At 38.9% G+C, this 12,978-nt stretch overlaps 1 protein-coding gene across 1 annotated transcript; it reads left to right on the top strand.

The window, feature by feature from the left end:
• The first annotated feature begins 1,172 nt into the window (after window positions 1-1,172).
• On the top strand, window positions 1,173-12,290 carry capgb (capping protein (actin filament), gelsolin-like b). The gene is made up of 9 exons (XM_067525091.1): window positions 1,173-1,329; window positions 6,127-6,320; window positions 8,544-8,698; window positions 8,989-9,147; window positions 9,325-9,474; window positions 9,624-9,710; window positions 9,796-9,928; window positions 11,720-11,811; window positions 12,001-12,290. The coding sequence occupies exons 2-9, from the start codon at window positions 6,128-6,130 to the stop codon at window positions 12,064-12,066; spliced, it is 1,035 nt and encodes a 344-aa protein (XP_067381192.1). The 5' UTR covers window positions 1,173-1,329; window position 6,127; the 3' UTR covers window positions 12,067-12,290.
• Window positions 12,291-12,978: the final 688 nt, after the last annotated feature.

The following is a 12,978-nucleotide window of genomic DNA, read 5'->3' as shown; positions in this document are numbered from 1 at the left end:
AGACAATGGATGACCAGTTTTTGTAAAAGTAGCTTTATCATATGCAGTATATTGTTCCTGTTCCACCTTTTCATTGATACATACAATATTTACATTGAATGTTTTTTTTTCTACAGCTGCATCATGCAATATTTTATATTTATACACATTTACACAAAACCTGACGTATATAGCATGTTTGAAAACAAAACATTTTGAAATTAAGGGATATTTTTGACTTACCAAAATGTAAGAAGATATTAAATAAAGATTCAATGAGAGTAGTTCAGGGAAGTGTAAATTTGAATTTATATTGCTGCAATTGTCGTTACAATTATGTTACATAAATGTTTACATCTTTGTGGTTGGGCATCAGGCCTCCCTCTGATGCCGCCCATGACAATAACTGTATTACATAAACAGAAAAGTTAAAGGCAAGTAAACTGAATTGAATGTGTGACATTTGCACCTTAGATAATAAATTCATGTATGTAATGTTAAAGTAGACCTTTTGTTCGTGCACACCCTTATGGAGATAAGAGTGGGCTTTCCTCATTTCCAAGTGGATGCTTCAGCATAATTTACCTGTGGACATAATGAATCACTGGGCTGTGTCACATAAGAATCTAAGGCTGCACTGTGGTCCTGTACACATAAAGTGTGTGTGTGTGTCCGACTGAGGGGAATCCTTGTATGACTAATAACTGTGTTTATGTAAGTTAGCATGGTGATATGTCTGGAGACGTTGTCATGAATAACAGGGTGACAGATAAATAGATAATTTATATTTTGCACATGCTTAATTAGTATGACTTACCAAGGAAACATTAAAAGACATTTGGACTAATGTTCAACTTGATGTTATTTAAAAGCACAGTGCAGCCTCAGGCTATTATTAAGATTGGGGGAGGGTGTAATTTAGTAATAGATTTGTAAAACTAGTTTCGTAATTTTGTTGGTTTGGTTTTTTTTTTTTTTTTTTTTTTTTTTTTTTTTTTTTTTGGTATCCTATTAAGTATTGATATTCTTGATGACAGAGTCTAATAAAAACATGCCAAAAGCCTGGTTTCATGATGAGCCTGTGCATCATCTTCATCAGCTTGTTAGTGATAAATCTGAATTCTCCCTCCACTTGATGTACTAATTTAATCAAGTTTGCGCACTTTTTGCTTCTTTTGTGCTTGAGGCAGTGGGGCGGGCTAAAACAGGCACAGGCAGGAAAGAATGGAGGGGTGTGAGTTAGTGCGCAAAAGAGACACTATGAATTTGTGTGTTTAAGGAGCTGGTTCTGTGTGCATGACTGCATTTCTCTCCACTCTCTCAGCTCCCACCATCAACTCACTCTTCAAAGTAAGTCTTAAATGGGTCTTTTGTGGGTTTTTGCTGTACAGAAATGTCTGCCCTGTTATCTTCATTTCTTTCTTCTTGCCTTTTTGTTTTGTACCCTATAATGTTTCCCATTCTTTACCTCCTCACAATGTTTTCCATGTTTGCTCACCACATTCTTCCTGCTGAAATCAGCTCAGGAATCTCACAGCAGGACGATGCATCTTTAGTGTTAAACTGAGACTCAGTTCTGCCTGACATTCATGTTTTTATTCAAACATATTCTCTGCTTTACAGTATTTCCTTTTCTTCCTCACTCTCATTCTCACTTCCTACACATCCTTCGTTTCGTTGCAGCTATTTCAGAACTTCCTTAAACCTTGGGTGGGGTATTGAAGCAACCAGACTGCTTGTGATCTCATTCAGGAAATTAGGCTTGGTGTAAAACTAAAACACATTTTACTACAAAGAATAGAAAAGAAATGGACTTTTCTTCTCTGGTTTCCTCACTTTCTCCGCATTACTTTGTCATTTGTACTAACATACATACGGTGCACTCAGCCATACAATCCCATACACACAGTGTGCACACAATAAATTGACAGATTACTCAGATTTCTCTGATTGCTGCTCTGTTGGTCTGCATATTGTTCTTTGACCGTGTTTTCTCCTCTGTCCACTCTGTCTTAGTCTCTGTCCTCCATCTATAACCAACCAAGGGTAAAAGTTTCTATAGCAGGGTAGGCAACCCTGCTCTTTAAGAGCCCTGCCCTGCTTGTTTTGTGACTTTCCCTGGCCAACTTACTGCTTAGAGCTTCTGACTGAATGAACACACCTAATCCTTGTAATCTATACTGACTGGGGAAGGGATAGTTGGAAAACAAGCGAGGATGTGTCTCACAAGGACCAAGGTTTGCATCTACCTGAAACTTAAAAAACAGTTTAGAATATGGTAAAATAGCTATTATGTGTTGCAACACAATTGCACAAGAGTTACTAAAGATGTAGTTGAGAAAAACAAATTTTAAGCTTTTTTTAAGCTCTTAATTGTATCTATTGTTTGGCTTTATAGTACATGCTCAGTACTGTCTTTCTTCAAAGTGTAAACTGAAATCAAAGGTAATCTCAGGAACTAGTGGACCATCTCCTGAAGTGAAAGCCCAGAAAATATCAGTATTCATCTCTGCATCTCAGCTAACAATTTGGCAATTTACCACTTAAAACCAGTGTCTCCATAGACTGTGGAAGATAAACTTCTGTGTCGGAGTTTGAATATAAAACTTGTTGATAGGCAAATGCGTTTAACTGAAGTTGTAATGTTGATGTACAGCCTGTGTGTAGTTTTGACTTCTTTACATGAACAGATTTTGTCATGCTTCACTAATATTACAATTATGTGTAGTGATAGTGTCAGTTCTCTCTACAATTAGTGGCTTAAATAACTAGTGACAGAAAGCTGGTATTTGGCTATTGACATTTGGTTTTTAATCTACTTAAGATTTTATCTTTTATTTTTATGGCTTTTTAAAACCATATTGTGTAAATGTTGATTCAGCGGTGCCCATCCAAGCTATGAAAGCACTTCAACATTGGTGTAACATTTTCTCTTGAGAAAACAGCCAAAGGTTTTACTTCCTTAATGAGGGCTGCTTGAAATTGCTTATGCAAGAGAAACCCTGGACAAAATGGTTCTGTGGTCAAAGGCCTTCAGTGTTTTAAAGGTGGTAGTAGCAGCCTAAGCATACAAGATATCTCCATTATTGACTGTATGCAATATGGTGGATTGTATGTTTCAATTAAAAATCCATCTTAAAAAATGTAAAAGGCCTATTGATTTGTATGTTGGAGCTGATAGATGGATGAAGGGATGATAGGAATGATGATGTGAACTCCTCACCATGCCCTGCATTGAACAGAAATAGAGGGTTTTATAGCTCTTAATTTGTGGTGTTTTTTCGCCCTTTGGATGGACGGAGGGAGGGTACACAGGGATGGAGTAAAGGTAGCAGGGCAAGCTGCAGCCAGAGAAGGGAAGAGTGGAAACATAGCCAGCAGCTTGTTTTCCCAGTAATTATCTACATGTTGTTTAGCTTTAGCCAGGAACCAGGAACCCGACTCGACTCCCCCCCACACACCTCATGGGGCATCCTATCCACAGTCTGCAGGTAGGCTTTCATCACGCCGGCTCTAGTTACCTCCCTCGTATAAGCTAACGAGGGCAGAAGAGTGCAAACACTCCTCCTCACCAGACCTCTTGATTCCACACTACCTCACACACACCAGTTTGCGCACACACTGCAGTGGACACTCAGAATGGAGTTGGACTTGGACAGCATGCCGGAGGTACGAGAGGACATCATACAGTTAAGTGGACTAGGGCCTTTTCTCTGCCTCCATACTTTTGGAATGGCTGTCCAAGCGTTGTTACCTTAACCCGAGTGCTCTGCATGTGCTCCCTCAGACCCTATCTCAGTTTCCAAATATACCCAAATAATTGCTCTACCTAACGCTGTGGTTACTAAACATCTCCTGGTTATACAATGTGATACACAGTGTGTTACAAGGATGCCGAGTTGTAAAAGTATTAGCTGAGGGTGCATATTTGAATAGGAGAGGGACTGAGTTCCTGAAAAACACAAGCTGCTGCTTACATCCTGTGTGACTGACCACAAGGCTGAAATGTCTCATTAAAAGCCTGGATGAGTAATTTCCAACTAATTATACAGGCGTTGGCAGCAGTATCTTGATTTTTAGGTTGGTCTTCTGACTTCTCTATAATTAACTGTTTGTTTTTCCACTCCCCCTTCTTCAGTTATGGTTGCTGCCTGGCGCCAATCTACTGCAGCGGCGGATTTGAAACATATACTGCTGATATAATCAGCAATGTTTTTTTTCTCTCTCTTTTTTTTTTTAAGTAGTAAATTCTCTACCCGTATGTTGTTTACTCCACTGTAATGCTTCTATGGTGGTGTGAACATGCAACGCACAATATCACTACCCCCCATAAAGCTGCAGAGCTTTTCTTATCAAAAGAGAGGAAACCTCAGCAGATTTCTTTATGCTGTGCCCTAGTTAGATGTCAGAGGTTGAGAAACTTTTTTATTATTTGTAGAAACAAGCTGCAAATGTGTGTAGTAGAGTAGTTTTTCTTCTATGGTCTGGTGCTCATGACTGTTGAACTATTAGATAAAAGTTCATTCTTGACATTTTAAACAAATATCTGAACTCAGCAGAGTAGAATAGAGTAGAAAGACCATTAAGATTTCCAAGCATTTTCAGCCACGTTTCCTGGTTTTGTACAGTGGATGCAAATGACTCAGTAAGTCAAAAGACTTGCAAATGACTCAATAAGTTAAAAGACTTGCAGTAAGTCACTAAAAATCTGAGTCATGGACTTTAAATACAAGCTGTTTCAACACTGAGATAGGTCAGAGACATTCTTAGTTTCTTCTGTGACTTTAAAATATCATGGTCTTCAGTGGAAATTGTCTTCTTACTCAATAAAGTGAACATTTAAATTAAAAACTATACTTTGTCTAAAAAGGTATCTCCAGGCCAATTTTCTAGTTATTTTGAAGCTTTTAACCAAATCTCATTATGTCGTTGTTGTTGTTGTTGTTGTTAAAACTAATATCTCTGTACTGCAGCCATACTGTAGTTTTAATTGCAATTTTGGGTCCGAAACAATGTTCAGCCCTATTATGAACGAACAGTACTTTAAGTAAAACACAACCTACAAGTGAAACATTTAACAATAATTAATTGCAGACCTGTACTTTGTTTATTAGCTACATCAAGCTCCTGCAATAAATCCTCCTTTGTGATGTCCGGATTTTGTTGAAAGAGTTTTACAGAGTTGATTCAACTGTTTATGAAGTGTATGGTTTAATTTAGGGAGGCATTGCTTATATTCTTACACCGTTTACATCAGTGAGTGTAGAGTGTAGGTTTTCTGAATGGTGATAACAAAGTCTGTAGACATTATTTCCTCAAAGGCTTCTTTCCATTTTCTATTTCTATGGTTTTGTTTACTCACTTTGATTCACACCTGAAAATCAAATCAGTGGAAGAATTTGTCTAACTACTGACACTTGTTGACACAGTGTAACACGAGAGAAAAGCAGGTGCCGACAACACATCTGTGTTCTAACCTCAGTTTGTGACACGAGGTTGACAAGTGGTGGACCTGCAGTCTTCTTTTTCCTGTGTGAAAACATGAGAGGGTGGTATACATGAGAGTGACTCAACCAAGTTCGTTCCTGGCTCAGTCTCACCTGTGACATGATCTAACATGTGTTTAGCCATACCTTGTTTTGTGCAGTGAAATGAGTGTTGAGGGCTTGGTGTTATATTACATAAAAAGTTTTATTCTTAGGCTTAGTCTTAGGGTCTTAGGCAGCAGCACAACCCCTCATTTTGGGTCGACTAATTGACATATAGTAGCACTTCAACATCACATCAACCACATCTTCGTGGTTTAGAAATGTCTGAGCTAAATTCTCGTCTTTGTGCTTAAAAATTGCCTGGGAAAAATTGTCCCAGACTGAGGGTACCTGTCATCTGATGGTGATGAGTTTAGTTCCTTTACATGTGTTCAGACTTGGCTGGATACACTTCTGCTTTTAGTTCCCCTTACTTCAACCACAACCTGGCAGCTGTTAGTAAATGGAAACAAGTTAATGTATTTACTCTTTCTGTTCCCAGTCTGTAGGAAGCAGTGTGTGTAATATGCCAAACTGGCAGGGTCCCAAGCATGTCCCATAGAAACAACATTTGGTAATAATCTCACAAGTGGTCAAGTCGTGTCTTCTTCTCTTGCAGAATGCTTCACTTCCAGCCAGCGCCGGGTCAGTTTGGTCCAGAGATCCGTCAGCCGGGCCTGCGAGTGTGGAGAGTGGAGAAGATGAAGGCAGTGCTGCTCCCTTCATCCGAGGTGGGAGCCTTCTATAACGGGGACTCGTATCTGGTGCTTGAAAATCGCGGCGAGCTGGGAGCCGACCTCCACATGTGGCTAGGTGAGAAGACAAATCTGGATTATCGAAGATTAAAATTGATCATCTAATACATATATTATTCAGAGTGTTCCAGATTCATGAAACCATTATTGTCTTTGGGTTTGTTTGTTTTCTTCTTTAACAGTGTAGTTCTGTGTTGCATTCATATTTATGTATATTTCCAAACAGTGGTGGTCAAACAGTCCACTGGGCCTTTTTTTTTCTTTCCACAAATACATTTCTATTTTTTCATGCTAATAATTTACTTTTTAGCGTTTATCTAACAAATGTGTCAGGAAAAAGGTGCTCATTGATATGAATGAAAGGAATCGCTGAGAATATTATATGGAATAATGGTTAAGAAACTCACCGTTTCCACTTTAGCCAGTCTGACGCTGTATGAAAGAGCAACCACCCAAAAATTTGTTTGTCTCCACCGAGCTTTTTGTTCAACCGACAGGCTTTCAGTGTTTCTGAGCATGTGGCAGATTACAGTGAAAGCATCTCATTTCAAAATAAAATCCATCAACGTCAGACAACTGTAATTTAATTACATTACCAAGCTGAGACAAAGGAAGCTGAGCACTTTTTCCTTGGAGCAAGAAACCAATAACAGATCGAGTAACAAGTAATGATGTGAGTTTCTGCCATGTCAACATTCATCAGTTATTCCAACAGGTTTGGTGCTGTCTGTTTCCCCAGGTCATAAAGGAACTAAGCCTTTCAGAGTGTTGTTGCCCAGATTAAGAATGGGGGGGGGGCAACATCCTGAGTTAGATCAAAAAATGGCAGAAAGTTGCCACAAAAATTGTACCAGCTGTTGATGAGAGTGATACAACTGTTTAAACAACTCATACAATAAACTGAAATATTTATGTAATATGTAATATTTCAGTAAATTGCTTACTGCTCACAACAAATAATTTAAATGCTAATGATTATTTACAGCAGAACAAAAAGCCACACATCAGGTGATAACGCACCCAAGCCATTGTAGTATAAGCAACCAGACAGCATCAGTTTTTCAGAATTAGAGGGATATTTCAAAATAGCGAGTCAAAGGGAAATGTAACAGCATTCTTGATGATCGCATAACTAATAAAGAAGTTGAAAATCTGTAAAGCTGTGGGCGGGAGAACAACTCAGCAGCTGTTCATATGAGCAGGAAATGGGTGACACCTCTTCTGCTCATCAGAGCGCAAAAAAGGAATATTTGGATAAATAAATTATAAGTAATATCTGAGATTCTGCTGCATCAGTTGTTAATCTCTAAAGACGCTGTACTGTAAGTCAGACAGTGCTCTATCAGTGCTAAAAGGGAGTGACTTGTCTTTAGCTACGTAGTGTTGATATTACTCAGAGAGAAGAAAGGGATCCTTCTCCTGTTTCCGTTTCCCTCCATCTAACAAAAGTGTGTGGAGTAACCTTTGCCCACTGCTTACTCCATGCCTCACCCTCGTCCACTCAGGGCTTTCAGCCAATAATGGTCCAACTAATGGAGATGAAACATGAGACACGGCGCTGACCTGCTGCATCGTTGCGTGAGGAGAGAGAGGTTCGATGCAGAATGATGGAGGGATGACACGAGAGAGAGAGAGAGAGAGCGGGGGGGAAACAAATCCTTCAGGAACAGGGATGGGTTTTTGAGTAGGACCCATTAAAATTGCAGGAGGATTGTTACAGTACTCAAATGTGGCTTTGTTTCCAGCATGTATCCGGTGCTTGGGTAACACTAAGCTGATTGTCACAGCTCGGACAATCAGCCTAAGCATGTGTCTCTCTCTGAGCCCTCGTCACTGTGTGTCATCTTCATGCATCCGCTGTTTGCTTCTCCGTGACCTATCACCTTCATCAGTGTGTCTTTGTTCCCTCATTTTTTGGCATCTTCACCCTTCTGGCTTCATTTACTAATGCTTTCACCTACATTTTATTTTTGTCTCTGTTCCTGGTGCCTCCCTCCATTCTTTAGAATTGCAACGTCAAAATAAATCAGACAGATCATTGTGACTTTATTCTTAAATGCCAAACATGTGACAATGGAGGCATTAAAAAGCACATGACATTTGTAAGTCAGCGTCAATAATTAAAGGATGAGAAACTATGTGTTTATACACTCATTCATTAGCAGCTGTGTCACACATGGATTTTTGTTGCATCAAACCAAATTATCCAGAATTGTGCATTTTGGAGGGATATGTGCAAACTGTTTCTGTTGTCTCATGTTTACCTCTTTCCTTTCTGCAGGGGAAAAGTCATCTCGGGACGAGCAGGTGGCCTGCGCTATGCTTGCTACTCAGCTGGACAACTTTCTGGGCGGTGAACCGATTCAGCACAGGCACATCCAGGGCTACGAGTCCCTGGAGTTCATGAACCTCTTCCCAAGAGGCATCAGCTACAAGGTGAGACATTTATGGTAAATCTATTGTCAAACAAAGCCCACGCTTCATATCAGCTGCATAAGTACCTTCCATAATGTACATTTAAAATCAAATAAAACTTGAGGTAAGTTAAAAATATCAAAAATAAATTCAATAAACAACACATTTTTGTTTTTATTAGAAGTGTATCAATTGAACCTTGTACATTATTCATAAATTACAGAAACTCAACAGCTAAAAATAAGGAATGCCTCTCCGTACAGGTAAAATGAAGATTTTAGAGACACTGCAATGTTCCGCTTTCCTCACAGGAAGGTGGTGTGGAGTCGGGCTTCAGGAAGACTAAGGACTCAGGGACGGTGCACAGGTTGTATCAGATCAAAGGAAAACGCAACATTCGTGCCAAGGAGGTCGAGCTGTCCTGGAAAAGCTTCAACAAGGGAGACTGCTTCATCCTGGACCTTGGGGAGGTGAGGACACACACTGTGAATCCAACCACAGGGGGACAATTATACCATTAAAAAGATGTCAATCATAAATCACACGCTTATTCTAAAAGTGATGGAGCTCTGATGTTCACAGCTGCAAGCTGCATAAAATAAAGTGTGAATTTCTTGTTTATCTGATGCTACCTTGCTGCTCTCCAGACAATTGTGTCATGGATTGGATCACAGGCCAACATCTTCGAGAAGCAGAAAGTGCGTGAGATCGCCACATTGATCCGCGACATAGACAGACACGGTAAAGCCCGTATTGTGGACGCCAACGAGGGGGAAGAACCTGAAGATATGCTCAAGGTAAATACAGTTCCAAAGAGTACTTACTTTAATTTACCCTGAATCAAATTGTTTGTTTAAGAGGACACTGCAACAAATTTGTTTTTACCTATAATTCATATGATTGACCTTTTGTTTGTCTTCATGATGTCTGTTGTGTTGATGAGCAGGTGCTTGGGCCCATGCCGGCGCTTGCAGAGAGCACGCCAGAAGATGACAGCAAAGCAGACGTCTCCAACTGTGCCTCGCTCTACAAGGTAACTTCATCTGGTTTGAAAGCTACACAAATGCATCAAACTATCAGTTTTCCGAAGCTCAAACCTACATGCATTCACTCCACAGGTGTCAGATGCGACAGGTTCTATGGCAATGACTAAAGTTTCGGAGAAGAGCCCATTTGCCCAGGAGCTGCTAGTTCGTGATGACTGCTTCATTCTAGACAATGGCACCAATGGAAAGATCTTCGTCTGGAAAGGTGAGGAAATAATTCTTGACCCCAAACAGGCAAACTACTGTTGACTCGGGAACATGTTCATCAGAAATGAAAAGCAGAAATCTGTGACAGCACTGAGCATGTGATTTAAATTAATTAATCACACAAAACTAATGTGGAAAACCGTTAAAATCTGTGGTCGTCTTTGACTCAATATAATTTGATGCAATCCAGAGCCCCCCTCATCTCTGCAATGCCCCACAACATTACTGCTGCTTTGCATGAGCTTCTACAATAAGTCGGTAACTGGAAATATACAGCTTTCCAGTAACCACATCCAATTCTATCTGATAGATTCCAATTTGTTCATGTTAATGATGAATCCTCCATGCAAACAAAGGTTAGCTATGGAGTTCTGCAAGGCTCTGTGTTAGGACCAATACTTTTTTACTTTATATATGTCTTCAGTTGGTGCAGCTCTGTTGCCTTTAGGCAACATAATTAGAAGACATACCATAAATTTCCTTTGCTATGCTGATGATACCCAGTTATATCTATCTATTGAAACATCTGAAAAAAAACAGTTAATCAAGCTATAAGCATGCCTACAAGCCTACTTCTGAACTCAGACAAAACTGAATTCATAGTATTTGGGGTAAAATATCTCATAAATAAATAACTCTGGCCTCCAGTACTACTGCAAGGAATCTAGAAAGAAATCTAGAATAGAATTTAAAATCCTGCTTCTTGCATATAAAGCTTTAAACAGTCAAGCTCCATCGTATACAAAAGACGTCATAGTACCATATCATCACAGTAGTATACTTTGCTCTCAGAATGCAGGCCTACTCATGGTTACCAGAATTTCCAATGGTAAAATGGGAGGCTACAAAATCAAATAACTCAAATCTGACAAAGTGTCAAGTTTTCTGGGGTCTCTACCTCAGCAACTGCCCAGACTATACAAAGGCACAAGGCAAACACAGGAGAGGCAGGAATACCTCGGTTTCTTCTACTTTTGCCTTGTTTGTTGAAGCTTCAGTAACAAAACAGGCTTAAAACTGAACAGGATCAATGCACAGGACAGTCTCAGAGCAGCCGAAACAGGTTAATAACCTTACAAAGAGAAGTTGAAAAGAAAAATACAATATAACATTATATTATAGCCACCAACATTATAGGCTCTCTAATCCCACACCCATGTTACAGGTTTAACATAAGTTTATGCAATGAGTTTCTTAACATAAAATCAGCTTACATACCAGTGACATCCCTATGGGTAACCACACCGATGAAGCATCCCCAGTACTTTTTCACTCTGCTGCAGCCAGATCATCCATACTGCAGTTATGTTTGTTTTTCCCGGAAACTGCTTATCGTGCCTTTCAACTAACGTTGCTTAGCAACCAATTTGCGTTCTATTTATTCCATTTTAGGTTAAGATCACTTCCTTTCAATTTTCAACCTCACATTAGGATAGTCTTTAAGTTTCCGTTTCAGTCAAAGACTTTGTGGCTTTTAGTTCTAATTGAATATTTAGCTCACTTCAAGATACACTGTATATTGTTGTCACCATTCATCTAAAAACTCTATAGCTAAATGGAATTAAATTAAAAAATTCTCTAATGTTTTGATTCTGAAATGAGGGACGTTGAACTAAAATCACTAATTCACTGATCTGCCAAAATTAACTGAAATATTTTTTAATACTTTTCACAGCATGTGTGTTATGTGGATCTGCATAGAAAATGTCAGTTTATTATCCTGCTGTGGTAAACAACAAGCTCCATCTCTCAGACTTGTCAGTAATTGATATCATTGACTGACCGTCAGGTAACGGAGCAAATGCAGAGGAAAAACGTGTGGCCCTGCAGATGGCAGATAGCTTCATCGAACAAATGAAGTACCCCAGGATGAAAACACAGGTAAAACTTATAACTGTTATGTGTTGTTAAAATCTGATGCAATATCTTATAGGTGTTATATCTCTGCATACCTTCACCGGCTAGTTTTAAATAATCATTTACAGCACTGTATTATCAACTGCAGTACATTTACTGTAAGTAATTTGTGTATCTGATAAGCAGTAAAACTTTATGTTCACTGTGCTGTAGGTGGAGATCCTGCCACAGGGGAAAGAGACAGTCATCTTCAAGCAGTTCTTCAATAGCTGGAAATAAACATTTGATAACTGCTGCACTCGAGATGTCACACGCTGTAACACGCAGCAACTCACACAAAGTCTTTTTTTTATTTACATTCACGTGTTTCTGTATATTTTTAAGGTACAGTGGAGACAGAGCATGTTGCAGCAGGTTTTGGAGGGATGTGATGTCACTTTTATAAATGCAAACATGTTTCTTCTGCTAAAACAATAAAGATATAAAAATACCATCAAAGTAAATGAGTTTGGATTTTTTTCTTTTTAAACATTTATTCCCCACTTCTCAGCACACAGTGTCGGTGGGTTTCAAGTTCACCTCCAAATGTGTCCATAATATTAGTTACGCCTCCGCTGGTGTCAGTGGTCTTTACATAACTCTGTCAAAACTGTGTCTCTTTGTTACCATGGCTACATAAATAATTACCTCTATACAATAGTTCAGTGGGATGACACGTCACAGCCACTGTTCACAGTACTCAGTGACTTTAACGTTCATCTCTGCACTTCCGATGTACTTCAAAGCACCTCTGTATAATGCTAAATTGTAATTTTTCTCCACTAATCAACTGTAGTAACACCAGGTAAAGATTTTACATTCAAAACATATGCAAATTAAAACATAACATTTATAAAAAAACGATATAAAATGCTTTGTTTCACACAAGTAAATTAACCTGGCTGCAGGTAATATTATTAATCCAATTACTGATATATTTATGAAATATTTCACTCATGGGCCTTTCTTCTGATTGAGTACAGAATTTAACATAACATTATGAATATAATGACCATAATGATGCATTTTAATAGTTCTACGAAAGGAAACAGAGCCAAATACTTGTTCCAGCACTTACGGTATTTCAGTTGAACATAATTATTTTAAATTAACCTTTTCATATATTGTAGCGAATGTTTATCAATTTTAGAA

The sequence above is a fragment of the Channa argus genome, chromosome 12, assembly GCF_033026475.1.
Source record: "Channa argus isolate prfri chromosome 12, Channa argus male v1.0, whole genome shotgun sequence".
In the NCBI taxonomy this organism is placed as follows: Eukaryota; Metazoa; Chordata; class Actinopteri; order Anabantiformes; family Channidae; genus Channa; species Channa argus.
This window is presented reverse-complemented; position numbering and strand designations above follow the sequence as displayed.

What these genes read in the sequence shown, in the direction of transcription:
- capgb (XM_067525091.1), top strand. Translation starts at nt 6,128, where the DNA reads ATGCTTCACTTCCAGCCAGCGCCGGGTCAGTTTGGTCCAGAGATCCGT. An exon ending in CGACCTCCACATGTGGCTAG is followed by an intron (nt 6,321 to 8,543) that starts GTGAGAAGACAA and finishes TCCTTTCTGCAG; the next exon opens with GGGAAAAGTCATCTCGGGAC. An exon ending in AAAGATCTTCGTCTGGAAAG is followed by an intron (nt 9,929 to 11,719) that starts GTGAGGAAATAA and finishes ACTGACCGTCAG; the next exon opens with GTAACGGAGCAAATGCAGAG.